This window comes from Manis javanica, chromosome 15, assembly GCF_040802235.1.
Source record: "Manis javanica isolate MJ-LG chromosome 15, MJ_LKY, whole genome shotgun sequence".
NCBI classification, from domain to species: domain Eukaryota; kingdom Metazoa; phylum Chordata; class Mammalia; order Pholidota; family Manidae; genus Manis; species Manis javanica.
In genome coordinates this window covers 27,982,869-28,008,617 of record NC_133170.1, presented here as the reverse complement: position 1 = coordinate 28,008,617, position 25,749 = coordinate 27,982,869, and the positions used below count along the sequence as shown (strand labels likewise).

Here is a 25,749-nt window from a genome sequence, read left to right as displayed (position 1 = left end):
GAAAGACCCAGGCAGGATCCACTTAGCATATTTTCCATATACTGCTTAAGAAAGGGCAGAAAAGCAGCCTTGCAGAGAAGAGAGTTTGGAAAATATCTACTTAGAGCAAGTTTCTTCAGTTCACGCCCCACTTGCTGGCTTGAACCACAGTCCCTCCCTAGTGACACCCCTGAATTGCCACAGCTTCCCATGCCAGCCAGCTCATAGGAGCTTCTGCCTGAGGCAGACACGCTCTGAATTTTTCCTACCAAATATAGGCTAATATCAAATCAGTGCTGCATATTCTTGCTTACTCCCAAATGGGGCAGCTCAAGTGTCCAGAATTTTGTAAACATCCTGTGTTGTGTTTTCATGCAAGTTAAGAGAGTGATAAATAAGCAGAAAAACAGATTTGTTTTTTGTTGTTAAGCCCTTACTCAGTTTACGTGAGGGTCAGTATAGTTCAGATCATTCTCTTCTGTCTTGTCTGTTCCTCAGGTGCCATGTTTGTCTAGTTCTGTAGCATCTTCTGTAGACCGGCTCTCCCCTTTTCTCTGTTGCCTCACAACTTCCCCAGGCAGAAGGCATCTAGTTGGCACTTTTATTCCCAGGCATTGAATGCCCATCAGTGACTCACCATCTAGGACAGCTCTTCTCAGAGTCTTATGTGTGAACACACCACCTGGGCTTCTGCTAAACTGCAGACTCTGATTAGATTGATCTGGAGTGGGCTGAGATGCTGCATTTCTAAAAGTTCCCAGGTGATCCTGGCAGCCCATGGAACCCCACGTGGAGTAGTGAGGTTCCACGAGACTCAAGAACACACCTCCTGGACTTTGTATTTATTCCTGCTGGAAAACTAACATGAAATTATGCAAGGCTTGACCATTTTATGTTTTCTTCATAAAATGGCCTGTGCGCTGTTGATCTTGCTAACAGCTCTGGTCTGGTCTCTCCTTCCAGGACTGCCTCAAAGCCTGCCAGGAGCAGATTGAGGTGGTGCTGCTTAACAGCCTGCAGCAGTTCCGTCAGGAACAGGATGCATCCAAGTCGGAGGATGAACTGGACCAAGCCAGCACCCCTACGGACGTGCGGGATATTGACCTGTGAGGATGTCAGTCGGGCCGAGTGGGAGAGACATGTTCAACTCTGCTCTCTCCTTCTCTCTGGTTGTGTTTTGTTCTTTATGTTTTAGGATGAAACTTAAAAAAAAAAAAAAAATCCACCCCCACCTAGACCATATTGGAAGATCTTTTAGAAAGTGAGAGAAAAAGGTCCTATAAAAACAGAATAATTAAAAGCATTTGGTGCCTATTTGAAGTACAACAGAAGGGAATCCCTTGTATATGCGAACAGTTATTGTTTGATTATGTTAAAAGTAATAGTAAAATGCTTACAGGAGAACCCACAGAGTAGCTAGAAAAAATGTACGCCTGCAATATGGGGACAAATTAGAGAAGACTTTTTTTTTCATGTTATAAACTAGCACATATACACCCCTTTTAGGATAATTTCAAGGAACTGCATATGCCATTTATGGCATGATTAGATTGCGAAGCAATGAACTCAAGAAGGAATTAAAAGTGAGGAGGAGCATGATAGGGAGGGAGGACAAAGCAATCTCGATGTGATTGAACCATTTTGGATGTAGAAGCACCTTGGCTCTTGGCCATCTGTTGGTTACAAGAAGTCAGGAGAATTTCTGGATCTCTAGTTACGAACTCTTGCTGTCTACAGTAGCTGCTACCTACAAAAAAAAGTTTTATTTTGCCAGTTGGACACAGGTGATTAGATCCTGGGTTTCCTATTTCTTGACATCTTGCTTCTTCCTCCAAACATGGTTCATTGCAGACACCACCATGTATGTATGGAAAGGAGCAATCTAGGTATGGGCCATAACCAAAACTACTCCCGCAGTGGAGGCAGATGGAGACCAAGAGTGGGATCTGGAATGGGATCTTCCCTCTTAATGTATTAGAGAGTAATGTGACCTTGGCATCCCTTATTAGGAAGAAACTAATTGTTGGCGCTAATTGGCATGTCTGGTCCAAGGCTTAGCATTGTCATAAACCATTCCATTCGAAAAGCACTTTGAAAAATTGTTCCCTGGGGATATATGGGATGGTTTATGCAAGTGATGCTGAATAGACTCCTCCCTTCCTCTCCTGCCCCCAGTGGGTCACTATTCACTTCCGGTTTCTGACATTGGTACATAGTTCTGGTGTTCCCACCAGGAATCAAGAGACACCCCTTTCCACTGACATTCCCATCAACAACATTCCTCGGAAAAGCCTCAAAACAAAGATCTGCTACCATTTTGATGGCACAGAAGGATCTTAATTCCCACCTATGTATTTTTCCTTTGGACATGGAAAGAAAAGTTATTGCTGGTGCAAAGACAGACAGCTGAACATCAGAGTGTGGCATTGTGTTCCCTTTTCCATGGTTTGTTAATTTCACTGCAAAATTTTATTCAGCGTACTTGAATTTTTTTTCCTCTCCACTTCTTAGAGGCATTCAGTTAGCAAAGAGGTTGGAGCAACAACTTTTTTTTTTTTTTTGCACAATTATAATTGACAGGTAATGAAGCTATTTGTTAAAATATTTGCCTTTTTTTTAAGTAAAAAAGAAAAATCAGAACAGGGCTGCTCTGAAGAATTATTTTATACACAGATTCTGCCTTGTTTCATAGTGTGAGGGTTGAAGAATGGAGAAAAATCTAAGGTTCTCTTATTTTTCATTTTATTGTGTTCAGTTTTTTATTATTTTTTTTTTTGCGCTGCTAAGAAGCTAAGATCATACATCCTATTCACATTAACAGTACCTAGCTGTAATGTTTCACAGAGTGTGCTGCTATTTTATAAACATTTTTATAATATATTATTTTACTGCTTAAATTCCAAGTCCTGAAGTAGATGGTTGAGATGTGAGTTCTCCGTACTGGAAATGCCCTTCCATAGTTTGTTCTGGTAGCGTATTCATGGGTTTTTAAAATTTTTTTCCTTTGGGTTTTTTTTTCTCTCTGATCACATTCTTCAAGGACAGAGTATTCTTTACCTCAGGTTTACTGGACAAAATCAACACCTACGAAAGAATGATTCACATTTTTGTTTTCATAATACCTCACAACCGTATAGTTTCTGCTTGGGAGCCCACTGGAGTGGGGAGAGGAGAAGTCTGGGGAGGAGGCGGCAGGTCCCTCTCAGGCGGAGGGCAGAGTAGATTGGCCCCAGGGTCTCACACCCAGGGACCTTTTCAGTCATGAAGGTCATCAGGCTTCCATTCTAACTCCGGTATCCTCATCATGATGGAAAAAATACAACTGAACCAAGGGATTTCCCCTCCCTGCCCAAGGCAGACATTTAGCACAAACGATGCAGTGGACTAGGAAATCAGAATTTGCACTTAGGTACCAGGTATCAGGAGACAGATTAAAGAGAATTCCAGCAGGCTATTTGGAGATCCTCATCTTCTGGCCCTTTCATCTGCTTGAGGTCCTTTCATCTTGAAAAGTTTCCCCCCTTTTCCCTTCCTTGGCATGGGCATCCCCAGTTTGGGATGAGCTCAGAGGGTTTTCTGGGGATGCGGCTCTGCAGCAGGCAGTTGCTGGCGCCCCTTACCCACCTGTTGGGCTGTGGCAGGCAGCGCTATGCAAGGCCAGGTCCTCTGCTAAGTGGCACTAAGTGGTTTTCAGGTATTCAATTGCATTGAACTGGCATGATTGGAAAACAGGTCAGATGAGTATTGGATTGCGTGTGGAACGCAGGCGGAGAGGCTGCTTCTCTACAGAGATGCAGTACCAAGTGAGTCAGTCTCCAGTATACTGAAGGGTGTTTAGAAGGGGTCAGGACTTGGAGAGTCAGCATGGCCCTAAAATTCTAGGGAGTTTCTGGTGGGGCAGCGGGTGGTGGATGCGGAAGGTTTGGGGAGGACAGCTGAGCAGCCAGAGTTTTGTCAAGAGCCCACTTGGTGCAGGACACTCTTCTGGGCCCAAGAACTTGCCTAGAATGGAAGAGGCATGGTCCCTAGAGTTCTTCGGAGGCTTGGAGCCTGAAGAGAAAGCGAGGTGCACATTCACTGAGTAGTGACTAGCGAACGGAGAAGCTGACAATGCAGGAAGAGCAGGCCAGCCGACCCCTGCTGCAGTCTGACTACCTGCAGCCCGAGCCCCTGGTGCTGCTGGTGCTCCTCCCCACCCTGGGCCCGCTGTGCTGGGAGCTGTGGGGCTGCTGGGAAGGTGCTAGGCACCTTGGCTTTCTGCTGGCTCCCTCCTTAAGCAAAAGAAGGAAGCCTGGACTCAGTGATGTGGCTGATACTGACCTTGGGTCTTGGTGTCCTCCCTGGGAGTTCGGTCCCAGAGGACTTCAGTTACCCTCCATGGACTTTTTTCTTTCTCACCTCCCACGAAAGGGTTCCAACCCAGTCTGGTCTTTTCCTGCCTGTTGTCTTCCTCCCCCTTCCTTACTGGCTCCTCGCTCTGAATTTTTGTTGTTGTCTTTCTCCATCACTGGGGGTTAAGTTGTTCCCCTAGCCTGTCAAATTATGTTCCTTCCCCCATTTTGGCCAAATTCTAAGGGGGAAGATCGTAGTATGCCAAAAACATATGCTAAGCATAATTCAGTTCCATGCGGGTTCGTAACAGCCAAGAAGCCTGCAGGTGGAAGCAGGGGACAGGTCCTCAGCACTGTCTCCACAAGCTGAGAGGAGCTTCTCAGAGTGTGTGTCAGGGGGTGCTTTTCTTAGAGGAGGCTTTATTCTGGAACTGCCCCAGGACCCCACTGAGGAGCTCACCACAGCTTACAGGTGCTGCCTGTACTCCGGGCTCTGTACAAGAGGCTCTGCTCTGCTGCTTTCCCCACCCAGGTCAGGGGCAGGTGGGACTTGGGGCAAGGGGCCCCGACTGCATCGCACTGCATGCCTTTGCTTGCAGGTGGGCTTCCCTTCAGAGGCAGCTGTAGCTTTCCTGTGGTCCAGCACTGTTAGGCATCCCATTCTGTCCTGGGAGTTCTGGGACTGACAGGTTGAGGACACTGGGCAGGATTGGATGACTCAAAGAAGGCAGGGAATTTTCTCTCCATGGGCCATGGGGCAGGGCTGAGACAAGAAATAGACTTGCACCTTATATCATGTAAATAATGATTTTCTAGTTCAAGAAGATAATGGTAGTGTGGGAATGCGAGGTAGGAATGGGGAGGAGGTCTGAGTAAGCCAGTTGGCTTCTAAGCCAAAAGGATTCCTTTGTTTATCTTTGAGACAGTCCAACCCTGAGAATAGCTTTAAAAGGGAAATTAGTGCTGAGATGGTAAAGTCCCTGAACCGTAGCTGTAGAATGGGTGCAGGCTTCTAATGGTGTGGGCGCAGAGCAGTTTTCAAGAGCTGTTCATGCCATTGTCCAATTGTACAAAATAGGGCAGGTGGACTCAAGAGGATGCTTATGACTTCCTCATACCATGTGGCTTTTCATGATTCTGGATTCTAAACAACCCAGAACAGTCATTCCGGCCAGAACTATTCTACATTGGTGTGTGTCTGCTTTTTTAGACCTGCCTGGGCCATCAGACCCTGTTCTCGGCTCAGGTTTCAAGAAGCCATCAGCAAATGTATCCATGTATGCTGGAGGTGCAACATTTATTCCTTTGCCTGCAGCCTACTTTGGGGAAAAAAAGTGCCTTACTGACTGTAGCCATTACAGTATCCAGTGTATTTTGACAGGTGCCTGTCCTATAAAAAATAAACGTTTTGTTTTGTTTAATTGGTTTTAGCTCTTACTGCTTGCTGGCCAGCTCTTAAATCCCCAGCAAATCAACGGGCCATTGGATTTTTTCCATTATGTTCATTACCCTTGTACCATGTACCTCAGATCTCTCTCAGTTACAGTTTCTCGTCTTGGACTTCTTTTATTATTATAAATTTTTTTTTTTTTTGCTTTAAAACAAGTGTGATGCCATATCGAGTCAATGTTATTCTCTCACAGTGTACTCTATAAGAGGTGTGGGTGTTTATTGGGTCGGGATGTTAGCAAGTGCTAAAGTAGCATGATCAGTATAAACAAGGTTTTTAGGAAGTATGGAAAAATGTTTTATCAGCTATGATGATGGTGACGTATAGTCAGCTACCTTTTAAGAGGTCCTATCTGTTCAGTGTTAAGTGATTTTAAAAAATAACAATCTGTTATTCTGACTAGTTTAAAGATGGATTTGAAAATGGTTTTGGATGCAATTAGGTTATGCTATTTGGACAATAAACTCACCTTGACCTAAATTATCTGGCCATCTTGACTCATTTGTAGACCAGCAGTCCTCAGAATGAAATCCAGCCTTTTCACATCAAAACCCTGTTAGCAACAACTGGTAGTGACATAAAACACACATACTACCCTGGAGGGTGATCTATGTGGGCACCTGTATTATTACAGTACAAGTAATTGATTACATGTTTTTTTCCTTTTGGGTCACTCAGGCAACCACCTTATAAAGCAAAGGTCTCTGCATACTTTCATAATGTGGGAAGGTCAGTGCCATCCTGACTGGACCTCAGATTCTTAGTCCCGTTACTCCAGCTACTCACTCTGGGTTGTGAGTTTGCACTTGCAGGATTGGCACTGTAGCTGTTAATATGCCCCACCACCACTCCTTGCACATGCCATCTGGTAACCCATATGTCTCTCCCGTGCAGAGCCCTGGATGTTTAAGGCTGGGAAGCAAGCAGACAGCAGAAGCTACATCCTGCACTGGCTGGTGCCGGAAGCCCTCAGTGCCACCTCCAGAGCCTAGAGGTTCTCTGGAGAATTTGACCTCTGCTGCTTTCCTGTCTTCTGCCTCCTGTTCTTTATGGCTCCCATCTGATCCCTGGTCTCTATCCTCTGAGGACTGAGACACAGCGGCCCTGTGGTGGAAGGGTGGTGGGGCCGAGCTCAGGAGAGTGGTGAGCCCACACCGAAACCACTTACTTGGCCCTGGCCCTACCTGCCCCTGAACGCCTCAGCTCCCCAGACCAGCTTCTTCCCCAGAAGTGATGGGTAATGTAAAAGGCAGTGGTCATTAGCCATTTTGATGTTACTATAAAAATTCATTTTCTCTATAACTCCTTGTCTCAAAGTCACTGAGGGCTGTTTCCCAGTTTAATTCTGACCTGGATGGCTAACAGTAAGATTAATACTGGTCATTGGGAAAGTCCAGATTAAGACATTCCCTGTTAGTCTCAAATTACTCCACTTAATGGAATTTTTAATCCTACAAGGACTCTAGAAATCCCCTTTGTCTCCATCCCCCATTGATAGCCACTGCTCTTGGAGACAAGCAAGGGTAACTTTTTTCTTGGGTTTCTGCCTGGTGGTGTCTGCTGGGCCTCTTGGGAGTTTCCACCATCTCTGGTTGCCACTTTTAACCACCTTTGGAATTCTCTTCTGTGTGACCTGTTGTGCAGCCGCCCCCACCCCCTCCCACCCATCTGTTTGCTCACAGGATTGGCGCTGTAGCTGTTAATATGCCCCACCACTCCTTGCACATGCCATCCAGTAACCCACATGACTCTCCCGTGCAGAGCTCTGGATGTTTAAGGCTGGGAAGCAAGCAGAAGCAAGCCCACACAGCTGACCAGGGACACATCTAACAGCCTTTACGCACGCTTTCAGACCCATTTCATCTTACAACTGGAAAAATCTCAACCTCCAGACAAACGTGCCCTTTCTGAAAGTGGAAGTTAGTGACAGAGTGAGGACTTAGAAACCCCAGGTTTTCTGATTTTGCTCTGGTACTTTCATTTTTCTGTCTTTCCAGAGATCTGAACTTGGTTCTGTGCACAGAAGCAACCCCAAAATAACATGTCTCAGTTGGCACAAGTCATGAAGCAAGTACTCAAAGCTGAATAGTCCACTAGATTATTTTCCCTGCTTTCACAACAGTAACAACAGCGAAACTACTGGTGACATGGGGCATGGAGGCTCCTACATCAGGAAAAGCTGAGCGTCCACAGCCAGCATGTGCACAGGGCCTATGTGGGCCTTCATGGAAAAAGTAGAGGAAATAGTCCATTCCTGTGGCTGACCTTTTCCGTGGGAAGCAGAGCTCACAGGCCCGTGGGACTGCGTGGAGCTGCAACAGCATGCCTGCAGGGCAAACTGATACCCAGGTGGGGGGGCGGGGGCACTTCCCAGGGAGACAGGTTTCCTTAAGCAAATGAGTTTTAGGAAAACACGTCTGGTGAGATGCAGCAGAGTTTGGAACAGTAGAAACAAAGTTTGACCTTTACTGAAAAATAAAGGGATGGGAAATGATCTCAAAAATGAAGGGAAAAAATGTTCAAATAGCTGGAAGAGCACACATGATATAATGGAGTTTAAATACTGTAAATCCACGTGTTATCCCCACGAAACAGGATAAACTCAGCCATAAGCAGCGATCGGGGATTCCCACGTACCTGGTTTCTCCCGAGGCTTAGAGAATCAGGCTGGCAGTTTCCAGCGATGATGTGGCTTTCGCGCTGTGGGCTCGGGCCGCCCCTGCAGCAGAGGGCCGGATTCTATCTGCTCTGACCCAGGCTCAGTCCAGTAGAACCGAGCAATCGGAGAAAACACCAAGGCAGAGGTCCACTGACTTCCTCTGGCCCTGTCTCAGGCTCCCAGAGCTTGGAGTTTATGCTTCTCCAAAATGTGGCCTCCGTTTCATGTGTGGTGACTGGCTTTGGCTCTGCCTTTTACTTGTCACCCTGGCCCCCCAGCAACCCAACCCCTGGCCTTTGTAGAGGTCCACTCAAGGGTCTAAGAACAAGGCCCTTCCGGCGAAGTCCACTAGGTGGCAGTAATGCCACAGAGGAACAACTGAAGAGAACCAGCGGAACCAGGGGTAGGGTGACTGCCGGGTGGGAACCCCTCTGTCCAGCAGACCTGAGGGGCCAGCCAATACGCCCCGCCCCTCAGTACTGCCACATTACACCCCCATCTGGGAGCGGCTGGCGAGATTTATGACTTCTGACTTTTCGGTGTCTAATTCAGAGATGGCAAGCTGGTAGTCACCACCAATCCCAGCCTGCTTAGTTTGACTCCCACCGTGATTTAAATTGCCTTGGACTCCCTTACTGATTTAAATGAGAGCTTCTGAGTGAAGTCAGGATTTTAACGACTCTGGGTAAATCTATGTCCTGGCAACAACAGGCCCGTGAGGCAGTAAGGCTGCAGCTGAGGGCGATCCGACCCCCTTTTCTGCTCCCCAACACCCACCAATCCTGTTTCCCACTGATGTCCCCTGCCTGTCCCTTAACACATCTGCAGCCCTGCAGCCTCTACAGTGTGTCTGTCAGTCCTCTGGCCGTGAAGAAGGAGCCCTGCCGGTGGAGCAGAACTGGGGCCCTCCCTTCACTTTTTGAAGTGAAATAAAAAGACCTCCACATCTCATTAAGTTTTGTAATCTTCTTTATTTCTTTAAGGGATTTTAGTTATCAGAAAACTGGGGGCGGGGCCAGATTCCTGAAACATCTGTTGAGACCCCAGTGCTTTCCCACACCGAGGTCTGTGGGTGGCCAGGTGGACTGGGTTCAAAGACCAGCTTTTCATCTGCTGCTTGCTTTTGTGGCCACTTCCACTTCTCCTGGCACCATGGTGACCCCAGAAGACAAACCTGGGAGACTTGTAGAGCTGTTGAAAAAGCACAAGTGCCATAGCTGTGCTTCAGCTATCCCATCCATTAAAACGATGGCTTTTCATCATCCCCTTTCACAGGGGAGTCCTGGACAGTGCCCACTCATTTGATAGGTGGGGACTGCTTATGTACCAGGCATTCTGCACTGAACACCTCATTCAACAGATGTTTCTCCGTCCCCTGCTTTTCCAGCTATGATGTCCCTGCACTCCCTGATCTCAGTGGCAGAAGTAGACAGCAAGTCACAGGACTACTAGGGAGTGTGGCAGTAAAGAACACAAGCGCTGTAGCAGGCTGCCTGCTCAGGGATCCCCACCAGTCCACCCATGAGCTTTGTAACCCTGAGCACGTTATTTAGCCCCTCGGTGACTCGGTTTCTGCATCTGTGAAATGTGCTTAAATAATAATAGTACCTTCTGAGTTAATTAATTTTAGGTTTTCCACAGTGCCTGGCACATAGCCAGAGCTAGATCAATGTTTAGTGTCAGCAAAGCTAAGGCAGAGTGTGAGAGAGGCACCTAATTCAGTCTTCCTGAAAATCAATTCCACAGACAGGTACCAGTTGTTTAGCTACTCAATATTGCCAGTTTAGGCACTAAGGGAGACTTTTTAGACAATAAGCAGCTAAGTGCATTTTGTAGTTTTAAAAGAGCTTTTCAAAAGCTTCTGTTATAACCCTTACAACCCCCAGGAACCTGATGCCTCATTTCGTAGCCAAGAGATTTGAGGGCCAAACAGTAAGGAGTCAGGCTGGGACAAGAGCCCAGATGCACTGCCTCCAAGTATCACGCATCTCCCGCCACGCTGGGCTGTGTGATTTCCTTGTATTCTGCTTACTGAAGAGTGCAGTGAGTGAGGCTTTTGGCTGCAACGGGGAGGGTGGGATGATGACTTTGGTTGTCGAGATCATCGGGAGATCAACTGTCTGTGGGGAAGGCACTGGTGTGTGTATACTCTGCAAGCAGTGTTTTCTTTTCGCGGCATTTTTTGCCTTGCTTCTCAGTCATTCTTCATAGTAGTTCTGTTCAGGTTTCTCCCAGTACACGTGTTTTATCAACATGGAACCACTGTGGTTCACAGCCCAGAACTCACATGTGTGGAAAGGTACCTGTCTTCCCCTGAAAGTCATTTTGCTTGCAAGACACTGATTCTCAGGCCATTTAGTTTGCTCTCCTGGTTCCCCAGGTCTGCACCTGAGTTTGGCTTTGCTTGGCCACAGCTCTCAGGGCAGGATGGAGGCGCAGGCTGGGAGTGTGATCCTTGGGCCTCCACTTCACACCTGCAGAACCTGTTAGGGATCAATGACTTTGCAAACAACATAAGTAAACTCCAAAAGTCCCTTGGTTGACATTTGCAGCTGTTAAAAATAGTAAAATGTGTGGGCATTGGCCACTGCCTCAGTTTGCCATCAACTTACAATGAAAGCCAAGCCTAGACTAAATCTTACAGCATATCCATAGACATTCAGCAGACAAACAGCAGGCCCTAAACAGTTCCCACCTTCTGTCCCCTAGTGCTGTGACACCCAGCACTCTGTCTCTCCCATCACCTCGCATAAAGGGTCCACTCCTCCAAGCAAATACTCCAGAGGTAGGATTCTCTTAACTTGGAGTCAGCGACAAGCAATGAGGCTTCCTAATCCCATGGCCGGATGGAGGGCTGTTGAAATGATGGGAGCTACAGGTCAGAGTCCCTAGATTCTTCACTGCTCTTTCAGAGGTGAGGAGGGTCTAAGATGTTCAAGTAACTCAATACACCTGTCTTGATTTCAATGAGGCCCATATTTAACTTGACAGGCTGCTATTTTCAGCAATAAAATTTCATTTCTGAAATTGAGAATACTAATCAAAGTATCCATTATCTGTCAAAATACAGATAACCAAAGTCTCGTGTAATACGGTTCTCCTGATTAAGACACCAGGGGGTCACCCTTAGTGTGCACCCCTTGATTAAAATGTGTTATGGACTGCATGTATCTCCCACAAATTCCTTTGTTGAAACCTAACTCCAGTGCAAAGGCATCAGGAGCTGGGACCTTCCAGAGGTAATGAGGTCATGAGGGTGGAAGCCTCACAAATGGGATCTGTGCCCTTATAAGAAGCCAGAGGGCTAAGCTAGCTCTCTCTCTGTCACATGAGGATAGAAGAGAAGTTGGCAACCTGCTGCTGGAAGAGGGTTCTCACCAGAACCCGGCCATCCTGGGACTCTGATCTCAGACTGCCAACCTCCAGAACTGTAAGAAATAAGCATTTGTCGCTTAAGCCACCCAGCCTATCATATTCTATAGTAGCCTGAACTGACAAAGACAGAATGCTTGCAGCATCTGGGTTATATGGCACAGGCTGCCCATTCTGAAATATTCTAAAGAAGGGTGCACCTAAAGGAAACATGGTAACTGTGGCTTTCAGACTTTTTTTGCTACTCTTGGGTGACAAGAAATATTCTGCTGCTCCCATACCATGCTAGCCAAAGGATCACCCAACCTTCTGTCTAGGGTGCTATATATCCACTACTTTTCCTGACCCCCAAAACTGATGTCATTTAAAAAATCACATTGCTAGTTTGTCCCTATTCCTCAGGGACCCACCAACATTTATGTAATTGTTCCCCTCCAACACTCCCTGCCTCCTCTGCTCAGCCAGAGAATGGAAGAACAGCCACAGCACGAAGGGGACTCTGTGGAAATTGTGAATGTTCATGGTTTAACTGCCATGGTAACCAGCCTCCCTTCACCTGAATCCACAGAAAAACAATGTTCCCCTCCACCCCTGTCTTTTTGGGCAGTAACATTTGCATATTTAACACCTTTAAAAATAATCAACACAATATTTATATGTTTGTATATATCTGCAATGGCTGATTCTTGTTGAAGCCCAGTTTGGAGGTGGGACCTTTGGGAAGCCCACCAAGGTCCGGGGGACAGGGAAGCCTTTCCTTATGTCAAGGTCACTTTCATTATTGTCCAAGGAGAGAGATTTTTTGTCTTAGCTCTTTGTCAGCTTCCCTTCCTTATAAAAGGGGACAAAAGTGCAGGGGAAAATACTGGAGGAAAAGCCCTGATGATTATTTCAAAAAATACCATCCTGCGGTGGATGCTGTAACCTGAGGCTTTGCAGAGCTTCCTGCTGTTCTTACTTTAGGATCACTTAGCAGTGTAGGCAGCGGTCAGAGGACTCATGGCTGCTGCAGGTTTCCATTCATGGCTCAGCTCCCTGAGCCTCTGGACATCTGGGTCAGTACCTTTCTGGAAAGTCTTGATGCCATCAGTGTTTTAAAAGCACTCATTCACTTACATTTTCCATAGTCTCTGTTAATTCAAAATGAGGACACTATGGAAGGGTTGCTTCAATATGGGCTTCCTGCTGACTTACTTGTCCATACCCTACATCTTTCCAGATACTAGGGCCAAGAGACCAGGATTTCAGGGCCCTGAAGATCTTCTCCTTTCCTTAGCATTGTGTCAGGGCTCTGGCAAAAGCAAGAGTCTTGGCCTTCCCGATCAGCAGCCCCAGTGCTGGCCGCCTGCCTTGAGGATCACTAACTGTGCCGTACATTCACACCTTACATGCAAACGGTCACTCCCCTAGGACAGGGAGAGTCAGGATGCTGTAGGGGAAAGAGAGCTTGTCTTAAGCAAGAAGATCTGGGTTTGAACCCAGGGCTGCCATGCATTAGCTGAATGAGCTCTGAGGCTCTGCTTATTCTCTGTAAAAGAGGAAAGCTTGGTGGGCAAAAGAATTAAGTGAGGAAGTCTATGGAAAGTGCCTAATATATAGGAAGCTTCAACAAGAATCAAACAGTGTAAACATAAACAAACACATCAATACTGTGTTAATTATTTTTAAAGGTGTTACATATGCAAATGTTAACTTCCCAAAAAGGCAGGGGGGTGCAGGCATAGCGGTGGGGGTGGGTGGGGGGTGAGGGGGTAGGTGAAGTATTGTTTCCCTGTGGATTCTGTGGAGGGGACGACTAGATACCATGGCAGTAAAACCACAAGTATTTACAACTTCCATAGCATCCCCTTTGTGCTGTGGCCATTCTTCCAAAAAGCAATGAACTTGGGCTTGGGGAAAGTTCTCTTCTCCACTAAGTGACAGGTAAAAGGCAAGGCATGAAAAGGGATTAGTGGATACATGTATTCAAACAAAGGGGCGTTTCCCAGAAGCACGCCAGGCCAAGAAGGGATCCTTCCACTAGCCATCAGCAGAAAAGCTTTTGACTGGCAGATATGATTTTTTTGGAACTAGTAATAATGGGGGACTATGGTGACAGATGTCAGATGTTGGCAGAGTGGCTGCCAAAACAAATCTCCCTCCACCTTCAGACATCAAGCTGATGGGGCACTGGGCACAGTGGGGCTGGCAGTTCTTTCTCCCTTGGATCATTGGTCACATTATTATTCTCAGTCGCTGGACAAAGCTGAGGTTTACCACGTATTTGTGATTTTCTGTTGGCCTAGAAATTCTGTTTTTCCATCAGGGTACAGCATGTAATCAATCATGACAGTGGGTGGAGCAAGAAAATCCCCTGCCAGTAAAAGTCCAAGACTTTCTCTTTTATTAAATTTGCATAGGCCACTATAATTTCCAACTTTGAAGTAACAGAAGGAGAAAGCAAAGTAGTAATGTTAGAAAGAACTTGATTAATTACAAAATCACAATTCTCTGTTGATCTTGAAGACTCTCAGTTTATACTCATATCTGATGTCGGTTTGTGCATTTTTAGTCTTAAGCTTAAAATCTTTTTGTCTTTATTCTGGTGAGTCTTAAAAAGCTTTATCTTAGAATCATAAAGTGACATAATCAGAAGTTAACAGAACAAATACAAGAATACACACTACCTGTCAACTAAGATTATTTCTGAATATTCAGAGTTCCACTCTATTAAATAGTAATAACAGTAAGTTGGCTTGCCTTAGGATTTACAGTGGCTACATAATAGGACAATACATATATTCTCCCTTATCTACTCTCTGGATAATTTTCTTTGTCAAAGACGTCTTGCTTAATTATCTGCACCTCTTTGTGGAAGAAAATCCTTTAGTAATGAAAAACACAAGCATTTTTAACATTGTAAATGTCTTCTAGAGAAAACCTGGGCACAAATGACATATTTCTTGTCTTTTTTATATATATGTACATATGTAATTTTTCTTTAAAATCAGGCTCATAGTGAACAGTTGCCTATCCTACTTTTTTTTTCCATTTAATCACATATCAGGGGGATGTTACCATATCATTATTCTTTAGGAATATGATCTCTAATGATGACAAATATTGATTGGGCCTCTACAATGCATCTGGCATGATTCTAGGTGCTGAAGACATAAAAGAGAACAAGATAGTCCCTACACTTGAGGAATTTTCATTATAGCAAAGAAAGGCAAGCAATGGACCTGTAAAAACAGTAAATAAATGATATAATTTCAGATAAAAAAATAGGATGATGGTGACTGGGCAGGCTACTTTGTTTGAGGGAAGGCTCCTTGAGGAGGTGATTTTTGAGTTAAGATTTGAAGGCTGAGAAGGAGGTAGGCACACACACATCTTGGGAAAGAACTTTGTAAACAGAAGGAAGAGAAGATGCAAAGGCCCTGAGGCAGGCATGAGATAACATGGTCTAGGAGTAGAGAGAAGCAGTGTGGCTGGAGCTTGGTGAAGAGCAAATAGGGAAACGGGACTGGAGACCTTGGAGGGCAGGTCACTGAGGCCTTGAAGGAGTTGGGTCTTTATTCTCAAGGTAATGAGGCTCCAGAGAGAATTTTCCAGCAAGGGAGTGACACGATGAGATTATACAGACATCACTGAGAAGACTGAGTAGGGGGCAGTTTATTGCTGAGTAAAAGTCTAGCAGCAGAGCTATGTTAACAGGTGATCAGTCATGCAGACAAGAGATGATAGAGATGATGGATTACAGGATGTAGTAAGGTAACAAGGGGGAGTGACAGACTCAAGGCATAATTTGAGGATACAGTCCACAGAAGGTTTCCTTTTTAGGTTTTTAGATTTACTTACTTATTGAGTTATCAATTTTTAAAGATTTGAACAACCCAATAAATACTTGATTCAGGCATATATAATAAGACTGTGCACCCAATATGAATGAACCCACTTTCTTCCCAAACAACACAAAAAATATTTATACAAAATGACTGTGGCCTCACTCACACAACAAGTCTCCACAAATTTAAAAGACAGATATCCTTAAAGATCGTTGAAGTCCTGGGGATTTAATTCTGTAACTATTTTAGTCTTACTATCAGAATAAGAAAAAAATCCTGCAGTGAAAAAATTATAAACCAGAAGAGTACAGATTTCACTGACTCTGATTAACCAAGAGGCTGGCATTTGGTCAATAGAATTGATTTCATGTGCTATTGTTGAAAGTATTTAAGTCCTGGGGAAACTGAGGCTAATCCACACTTTCCTCCCTGATCTCATTTTCCAAGCAGAGAGAGTATTTTCACACTTGGCTCACCTTCAGTGAAGACTATAATTAAATCTTTATTTGAGCAAGAAAAGGTAACGAGAGAACCCGACAGACACACAGAGGGAAGCAGACACTACCTACCTGGTCCCTGGTCCGTCAAGCTGCCAGAGTACCAGATACCTTGCAGGTTCTGTTTTTAAAATAAAACCCTTTCTCTTCATAGTTCTCTGACTATATAGTCGTAAAGCCTAACTAAAAACAGCCTTCCACTCTGTCTCACTTAATACTAATAACTCTGGGTTGTAATTTCTATTCTACAGATGAAGAAATTAAGACATATAAAGGTTACCTGATCTCCCATCTCTGCAGATCCAGAACTGAGTCTGACACCAGGTTGCTATGCTCCGGGTGGTTTTTCAAACTAGAGCTCTGGGAGTAAGAACTGGCTCTGTTTCATCATTTCCCTGGCTCCTATCAAAAGAGTTGAAACTTAGTTAAGGATTCAGTCAAAATTTGTTAAATAAATAAGGAATATCTGTTATGATCAGTTTGTCAAATGAATCACTTATCTAAAAAATTAGATGATATAATGGGAGAAACTTAGAAAATCATAAAGCACTGATATTGATTTAAAAAACGATCCAAGAAATATGTTTAAAAATAATTTTTCATAAATTTTAAGAATCAGGGGGGAAAACGAGCTTTCAAAGAATGGACATTGCCCTTCATTATTCCCTCAATGGACTGGGGACTGCCCTGCAGCTTAGAAGATGAACAGGGAGTTTGTTTAAACTTTGTTTAGATAGCAGCCAGAAATAACCACTGAAAAACTTCTGTTGACAACCTGTCAAATCACGTGTTTTTGTTTCTGATGAAAAATGGCGCTTTGTTGTGTCACATTGTGGGGAAATTGGGGTTCCTTTGGCCAGGATTCCCACTGAGCTTAAACCACTAGATGTAAGTGGCCTGTTGCTAGGCTACTGCTTCCACACCCTAGGCAATAAGCTATTACTGCGCTATATAGAGAGCCCCGCCCAGTACTCTGGGCGGAGGCAGAGACTGCTAGTGCTCGACCTACTGCTGGGAGAACAAGCAGGGTAATAAACCCTTTCAGCCCAAGAACGTTTTACTGTCATTTTCTTTGGTCACACTGAATCCATAGTGAACTTGCCGGGGGCTGAAACCCATTAGCAAGACACAATATGACACAATTCTGGATTTGTTGGTATAGGCTAAGTTATGCTTGTATTATTTCTTGAGTTTGTATCATTTGTGCTTTCCGTTTCTCTGTAGTTTCGGTCTACAAGTTCCCTCATAGCTCTAATCCATTTCATGGTGTCTCTTGATGCTTTCTGCTTTAGACCTCACAGCTGACCTTATTAATTACATTTTTCTAGTTCCAATTTCGAAGAGGCTCCATTGGCCAGACTCATTCATTCAGGTATTCATAATACATATATATGCAGTATCTACTGCATGAAGGTAGTGTACCCCCTTGGTATTCTGGGCTCCCTGCTAGGGCTCTCTGAATTCTCTCTCCACACTCATTCTGAAAATGTTTTCCTGGGAGCTTGTTAGAGATGCTGAAGGCTCCCACCACAAATCTACTAAATCAGAATTTGTATTTTAAGATCCCAGGTGATTTGTGTGCATATTCATTTGAGAAGCATGGCTTTCCACTTCTAGTTCCCAAAATTGTCCGCACCTTGGAAACAGCTGGGGATTTAAAAACTACCGATGCCTGTGTTCCTCCTGCAGAAGTTCCGACTTAACTGTTCTGGGGTGCAACCTGGCATTCAAAAGGTCCTAGATGGTTCCAATGTGCAAGTAGACTTAAGAATTTCTGAACTAGTCCTGTGTCACCAATGACCAGATGTGAACTTAGCAACCTGCTTAGTTTCTCTGTAGGCCAGATTTCTCGTCTCCTAAGTAAAGATAATATAGCTCACCCCACTTACTTCAGTGTTGTTCTGAGGGCCATATGTGATTATACATGTGAAACTGTTTTGAAATGTGTGCCTATAAATCTAAGTGTGCCTTGTATCAGTGGAATTCTCTAAACCCATCTTCTCATATATAATTGGGAATTCAAGGGGGAAAGAAAGGCACTATCAAACAGAATTTAGGTAAAAATGCATGGAAGACAATGTAAAAGTAATATTATCAAGCTTTACCAATGTAAAGCTAACATGAGTAATTCTTACCTGTGTGATGTCTGAGAGCTGTTACCCATTTTACCTAGCATGTAACTGAGGATTATTGAGGTTAGGTCTCCCAAGGCGCTGGGAGGCTGTAAGAGATACTATTCACCGGATGCTCTTTAAAAAACAGCAGGAAAGACTTTAATCAAGACCACTGCAATGGGGGTGAGATTGAGTTCGAGTCCAAATACAAAAGGGACCAATGGAGATAGACCTATAGCCGGGGAAAGGTGAGGGAGAGAACGGAAATTACTAAAAGGAACTTGGTTAGATATTACGGGTGAGCAGGAAGAGGAAGCTGATTAGAAACAAGGGTGGAGGAAGAGTAGCTTGATTGGAAATCAAGGGTGAGGGGATTCTGGATAAACTGGCTCCTCAGAACTCTTTGGTAAAACCGGACTCAGCAAGCCAAGGATGAGGCCCAGCTTGGAAGAGGGCCCCAACTAAGAGGCCTGACTAAAGCTCTGAGGGTGTCCGTCCGCGCGCAGCTGCGGACTGAAACCTGGGTGGGTCCCAGTCCGCAGCCCGGGCTGACCCTGTCCCCAGTATCAGGTTAACAGCTAAACCGCACAGGTCCGATGTGCTTGACAGAGTAGAACTACCGTGGGATGGCTCCTGCCTGCATTCTAACCTGTAATCAGAGCAACTCCAAATCAGAGCTGTCTGCCAAGCTACACCGAGTCCGCAGCGGACAGGCTTGCCCGGGCAGGAACCGCCCGCACCGCGGCCTCCAGGGCGGAGCCCGCACGCACCTGCCGCGCACCAATCAAAGGCCTGCGCGCAGGGGCGCAAGCGCCACGGCCCTGGGCGGGGCCTCTTCCTTTCCCAGTCTCCTCCGACCTGGCGGTCTCCCGCCGCGCTGACTGGCTTTCTAGTGCTGACGTACGCGGCCGCCTCGGCCTATCGCCGCCGAGCCGGCCGGCGGCGAGGCTGGCGGAAGTGGTGTAGGCGAGGAGGTCCCGCAGTGCGGAGCAGCGGGTGGCAGGGTGCCGGGCGGGCGGCCGGGCTGTGGCTTACCCCCGGGCCGGCCCCAGGAACATGACGCGCTTCGCCCTGACCGTTGTCCGGCAGTGAGTATGGCTGCGGCAGGGTGCATTCCTCCTTTTCCTGGAGTTCCTGGACGGGTGAAGGACCGAAAAAAAAAAAAAAACCCTCTGCTCTGCTTGCTCAGCCCTCGGAGGGTTGTCTGGGACCGGGCTGTTTTCTAGGTATTTTCGTTCCGGTTACCCCATTTCGACCGCTCTTTCCCCTAGCAGCGCTGAGGCAGGAGGGCAGGTCTTCAGTAGCGTCAGTCGCGTGTTACATACAGGTCCCCGGCCACTTGGCAGAGCTAAAGCTCAAGAAAGACAAGCTGGTCTCCGGACTTTTCCGTGCTCCCCAGCAGATCGCAAAGAATCTGCAGAATAGCTCATCCAAGGAAGATATTTTTGATGCTGGCTACCTTCCGCTAGGCACTCTCTGCGTCTCGCTTTCCCCCAAACCCCCGTTTTCCTTTCTTTTTTTCCAGGGCATTTAGCCCCGCGGGCCTATAGCTGAGATTTATTTCTTCCCTTCAGAGTTTACATTGCTGGGGCGAGACCTCCGCCCTGGTCTCAACCGACCGCTTCACAGCGAACAAATATTTTTATCATGACATTACACGGAGCTAACTGCAGATATGTCTTTGTCTCTTATCTTTTTTCCTCCTTAACACTTACTTGCTGAATGTTAGTGGGAAGTGAAATTCAGGGTGGTTAAGAGCACAGATTTTTCATGCAAGATAGACCTAGATTAGAATCCGGGCTCCAGCCGGGAGCCTTGCGACCTGGGCTTGGTGTTATCCGATTTAATCTTTACGACCTCAGTTTCCTGATTATAAAATGGGGTTAGTGTGAGAATTAAATGAGAGAAAGGTAGAATGACGAGCACAGTGGAGGGGAAGAAATATATCTGAGAATTAAACAGCATGCTTCTATAAGGCCAACTATAATGAAAATGCAGTTAGTCTTCAAATGTGTATGTACAGTTTACCAGACCAACACTTGAGTAAGCACTGTGTGCCAGTGGACTGGGTTACACAGATAAATACCATCGTTGACTTAATGGAGCACTTGAGAAACACTAAGGTGTTTTAACCTTGTCAGGCTGACTTTAACTGCTGTCCTGTTTATCCCATTCATCCTTTATAGGAAGATAATCTTGGGAATCATCTGAAGTTGTCCCCTTAGGATTCACAGGATTTTAAAGACTGAACTAGAAATTGAGTTCGTCTACCTCCCTTCTCCATTTTGTAGAACGCTGGATGAGGCCGCCTCATTTATAAAATGCTCCATTTTAACACCATGACCTACTTAAGCTAATCAGCACCAGAACAGGAACTAGAGTCCTGATTGCCGTTTCTTCCGATGTTAGAGCACTTTCTGTGTCTTGACCCAGCCATCACAGCATCCGACATATAATTGAAACTCAGAAGTTGTAGGAAATCTGAGTTAAACCATCCCTTGAAAAATAAGGTGATGACTCTTTAGATTCTTAATAGATGATATTTGCATGAATGTGGATTTTATTGCCTCCCTGCTTCCTAAGGGCTTGATTTTTAAAAATTGATTCCTTATAGAAATATTTGAAGAATCAGTTTTAAAAAAAGTCAATAAAGTATCATGTACTAGGCACAGATGTATATTTAATTCTGACAACAATTCAGTGAGGTAAGAACTGCTCAATTTGCAAGTGAGGAAATTGAGACATAGAGTCACATGGCAAGTGGGGGAGGCAGGATTTGGACAAAGCCATATGACTGTACATCCTCTTAACCACTATGCTCTTCTGCTTCCTACTTTACTGAGTTAAACCCTAGTATTTGTAGATTGCTTGAATCTCACCAGCCATTTGAGAGGCTACATTTTATTTCTCCTAATGTAATTATGAAGAATTATAAGAATAGTGTGCTCTGTTCTGTTTTATTCAAAGTGAAAAAATGACAATTCTTTTCCGAAAAGAAAGAATTTCAGACTTGATTGGTAATCACCATAGTTAAGTGCAGTGATGCTTAATAGCATCAGCAAGATTGTGCATCATTTAGCACAATATAGGGAGCTGGCACCTGTGTTTTCTACTACCTGATTGTGTAAGACAGTCAAATGCTTCGAAATTGATGCCATGATCAATATTTTTTGAGTTGGATACTTTTATTGAACAGTGTCTCTTCAGATAATGCAAGAAAACTTTTAAAATGCAATTTCTCTAAGTTCAGCCAAATCCCTTATAAACCTTGTGCTGTGAGTGTATGGGTGTTTATCTTCATCATACTTGGAAGTACCAGTGTGTATCACTTTTAGGATAGAATGCCTAAGCTTTCAAAGTTTAAATCTACTAATATTATTAAACTAAACTAACTTTTCATGAGCTTATAGCACAGCATTATTGAAAACTCCAGTATATGTAGGTTGGCATTTCCATCAACTACAAACACGATGAGGGCCCTAGTTCCCTTGAAATCTTAATGTGTAGGTGTCTGAAAAACCATCCCATTTCACTGCCATTTTTAACTGACTCTTAAAACAAACAAAAACTTTCTAAACTAAATTTTATTTATTGTAAAGGTGATGAAATAGTAAAGTTATTGATAGCAAAATTAATTTATTTTTCTTACTCCACCTCCTCTGACAGTTACTTACTGTTGAATACTAGTCATTTTTCTGGTCATTAATCAAGCAAGCAAAGTAAATATTGGGTCACCTGTAAACTTTTATAAGGATATATGTAACTGTTGTGTTGCTGTGATATTTGTGGGAATAGGGTTGATCACTTAGGAGAGCCTTAGCAACTAGTACTAATATATATACAAAAACAAAAATATATCATGAATTGGTTATCTTACATTTTTCCCCCTCAGACCATCCAGTGAACCTCTTTGTGTTACTAGCCCTTGAAATCTTTTCTATTTTTAAATGAATTGATTGGTGTACAGGCATTAAGATAAAGCTGTATTCATGATAAAATAACAAGTGAGGCATTTTCCATGTACACTAAAGTATATCTGTTTTGAACACTTGCCCCAAATATATACTAACTTTCCATGATTTCTCTCTCGTGGCAAACTGAGTACTTGTCTATTGAATTTGAATTCTTTACCAGGATAGGATTGGGTAATTGTGCTTCCTATATGACTTCTAAAGAAACGCTATAGAATATAAACCTGAACTAGCAAAATAAACGGTCTTTTAAAGTGAAGAACAGTGTGATAATCTACAAAACCAGTGATGTATGTTTGTAGGGCCTGTAAATGGCTTGTCATGAGACTTAACTACTTGGCATAAGCATTTGCATTCTTGCAAAGTCCGGTGTTCTGTTTTGGAAATGGATCACACTGCAGGTCTTGCAAATGAGTGGTGTTATTCCTGACTCCTTCAAATATATTCCTCTGACCTTTCAGCTCCCTCCACCTTCCCTGCTGCTGTCACAAGCCAACTTCGGTTAAGGGAAGTAGATTGGTAGTAAAACTATTTTAGCCATCTATTTTTCTCATTCCCCAAAAAATGAACTTTAAACAGTTGCTTTAAGGGTTTATACAAATATCTTGATAAAGCTGATAAAAGCTATAAAGGTAAATATTTATGGAAGTTTTTAGAAAAAAATTAAATTTTCAGATTCCTACTCTGTAATATTTATAAAGTGATTCAAAGATAAAAAAAAAAAAGCCCAAGGAATGCCAGTAACTTGTTAATAATGCAGTATGTCTGCAGCAGTCTTTATTGACTTACAGCTAAATGAAATTCTTCATTATATCTAGCTGGTTTTTTTTCCTTTTACTGTAATGGCAGTGCCATTACAAAGCATCAAAGTATTGGGATTCCAGTTTTTATAGGATGATATTTTGATGACATAATCTTTTATTCTGGACCTTTTATCAAATCAGCCACTGGAATTGAATTAAAATCTGAGCTATCTTTTCAGGAAGCGTACAAAAAGTTATCAGTTTTGCTGAACTTTGATTTGTAAAGATGTGGAGTGGCAAAATAATTAGATTTCTCCTTACCCTTTATTTTAAATTTATAAAATGAGCAAGAGAGTTTATGATCCACATAAAGTATGCAAAAATCATTTGAGGTTCCTATATAAGAGTGAATGTGGGATAGAAGGGAACACTGAATTTTGTGGGAGATGGAATTGGGTACAGAGCCACTGTCTAAAGATGATATACTATTTAAAAAGCAGTTCTTTTATTCTTGATCTCAGCAAGATTACTAGGCAGAGACAGGAGTGAACCCAGTGTTTAGGAATCATTTTCTGTATTAGAAATGACAGCTTCCCCATTGGTTGCCTTGGATGCTTTGTCTCTGTGGTGAATAAGAGACTAATAATATTCTCTTTCACTTCCATTTCTTTACCATCCTGAACGAATTTTGGAGTATAAAACATCTTTTATTAATATTAATGGCAACAGTGATAATAATGGCTAATCAGTGGTAAATGTTTCTGTGTAATTTCACTTATTTGTCATACCTTTTTTTAAGTTTAACCAGCCTGTGCTTACATATTTAGAGATCAGGACAGTTCTCTCCGGTCTTCCTGTTCTCTCACTTCATAGGTGACCACATTTATTAGTTTCTTGTACAACCTTCCATTGTTTCTCTATGTAGGTCCAAAATGTTTGTTCTTATTTCCTGCCTTTCTAAAAGATAGCATTCTTTTTATATTTTTGGCACCTTGCTCTTTCTACTCAATGTATCTTGGTGATCTTTCCATATCCTTACATATGTCACTCTCTTTTTAGGGGACGCAGTTACCTAGCACTCCATTATGTAGATACACCATTGTTTACCTCTTAATGGACATTTAGGTCATTTCCCATCTTTTGCTATTAGGTATAACACTGTAGCAAATATTTAAATATGGATGAATGTAGGTCTTCCCAGTAACAGGATTGCCAGATCAAGGGGTAAACCGATCTGTCGTTTTGATAAGTGTTTCCAGATCTCTTCTTCTCCTCCATCTGCATGGTACACACACTGAGGTTCTGCCATTTCCCAGGATCTTCCCCACGTTGGGCATGTTAAGGGGACACGGCCTCTGGCTGGGCCTTTGAGGAACGGAGCTGACGCAGACACACAGCTAAAGAAGTCAGTTAGCATGCAGATGATTACCTGGAGTCGGGTATTTAAATGGGGTAGGTGGGGTGGAATATGATGCCCAGGAAAGAAGGCTGTGTCGAATGGCTGGCTGTTGTTGGGTCTTGAAGAATTGAGAGTGTATTAGCCAGGTCTGGCACTCTGTTTTAATAAGCCCTCTGGAGGGTCCTGATACACGCTCAGGTTTGAGAACCACTGGTCTAAGAGGTTGGCCAACAGCTATTTGAGCAAACAAGGGACAGGGTTCCAGGCAGACACCACATTTGTGACCCTGACTCTAAGGTCTGATGGAGTTCTTTTCTGGATCTGAGGAAATCAATCTGCGTGAGGTTCTTTTCTTTCTAAACTAGTGCATCACTGAAAACCGAAGCCAGAGTGATGAGCCTTCATAGTAATCAGGGCAGTACAAATTAAAATCAAGGTGAGATAAACTGCTCAGATCAGACACTGAGAACTCTTACATTTCCAAGTGTTGGTGAGGATGTGGAGCACTGTGGGGTGAGGGCAGTTGGTGTAAGCACTTTGGCATTATGTAATGAAGCTGAATGTTTGACTCCAGGTAATCATCTGCATGCTAACTGACTTCTTTAGCTGTGTGTCTGCCTCAGCTCCAGTTCCTCAAAGGCCCAGCCAGAGGCCGTGTCCCCTTAACATGCCCAACATGGGGAAGATCTCAGGCCCAGCGATTCTAGTGCTGGGTGTGTGCCACTAGGCATGGGGCAGCAAACCTTTAATTAAAGGGACAGATAGTAAATAGTTTAGTCTTTGCAGGCCCTACAGTCTCTGAAATTCCACCTTACGATATGAAAGTAGTCCTAAGCCATACGCAAACAATGAGGGTGACTGTATTCCAATAAAACTTGGTTTCCATAAAGAGTTGTTTGCTGATTCTTGGGTGGCTCTCAAACCTGAGTGAGCATCAGAATACTGAGTGGGATTATCAAAATAGATTGCTGGGCCCCAACCTTCCATTTTCTGATTTAGTGGGTCTGGGATGGGGCCACGAATTTGCACTTCCAAGTTCCAGTGGCAGCGATGCTGCTCTGGGGACCATACTTTGAGAACCTATGGCCTAGAGAATCTGATGCTCTCTGAACAAATATATTTGTGGCAGCACAGCCTCAAACTGCAACAGGCTGAATATCTAAAGGCAACAGAGCATGTATACTACATTGTGGTAAGTTCTTAGAGTGAGTGGTGCACAGGGACGTGAATGCCAGGGGTGCATCCACACTCCACACACTGAGGCACTCATGGTGTGGGCCAACAGCATCGCACAGAAGACTATATGTAGTAAGAAGCCCTTCACTATAACTTCAACAGGCAAACCAGCCAGTGCTCGCTTGGGTGGGAAAGCTTGGAACAGCGGCAAGCAAAGGAGCATGGAGACAC

The 25,749-nt window shown here is 44.1% G+C and overlaps 2 protein-coding genes and 1 long non-coding RNA gene across 8 annotated transcripts in view; 2 read left to right on the top strand and 1 right to left on the bottom strand.

The window, feature by feature from the left end:
* The window catches only part of CCND2 (cyclin D2), a 31,866-nt gene extending 25,626 nt beyond the window's left edge, over nucleotides 1-6,240 (top strand). For both annotated transcript variants that reach the window (XM_017671362.3, XM_037009026.2), the window contains exon 6: nucleotides 943-6,240. In XM_017671362.3, the coding sequence (XP_017526851.1) occupies nucleotides 943-1,089 (147 nt within the window). In that variant the 3' untranslated portion in view covers nucleotides 1,090-6,240. The remainder of the gene's footprint in view (nucleotides 1-942) is intronic.
* Nucleotides 6,241-9,376: 3,136 nt separating this feature from the next.
* Nucleotides 9,377-19,008, bottom strand: LOC118970666 (uncharacterized). 2 transcript variants are annotated; one of them, XR_005058708.2, is made up of 4 exons: nucleotides 18,879-19,003; nucleotides 18,251-18,461; nucleotides 16,396-16,517; nucleotides 9,377-9,610 (listed from the first exon to the last, which is right to left on the bottom strand). It is a non-coding gene; the product is annotated as an uncharacterized lncRNA (long non-coding RNA). The 2 variants fall into 2 exon arrangements; XR_012125910.1 differs by lacking the exon at nucleotides 18,251-18,461 and having other exon boundaries at nucleotides 18,879-19,008.
* A 151-nt stretch (nucleotides 19,009-19,159) lies between these two features.
* TIGAR (TP53 induced glycolysis regulatory phosphatase) overlaps nucleotides 19,160-25,749 on the top strand; it is a 31,506-nt gene continuing 24,916 nt past the window's right edge. Inside the window, exon 1 of one of the 4 annotated variants that reach the window (XM_073223714.1) lies at nucleotides 19,160-19,317. In XM_073223714.1, coding sequence (XP_073079815.1) covers nucleotides 19,286-19,317 — 32 coding nt within the window. In that variant the 5' untranslated portion in view covers nucleotides 19,160-19,285. The other 3 variants (XM_037009027.2, XM_073223716.1, XM_073223715.1) reach the window with 3 other exon arrangements.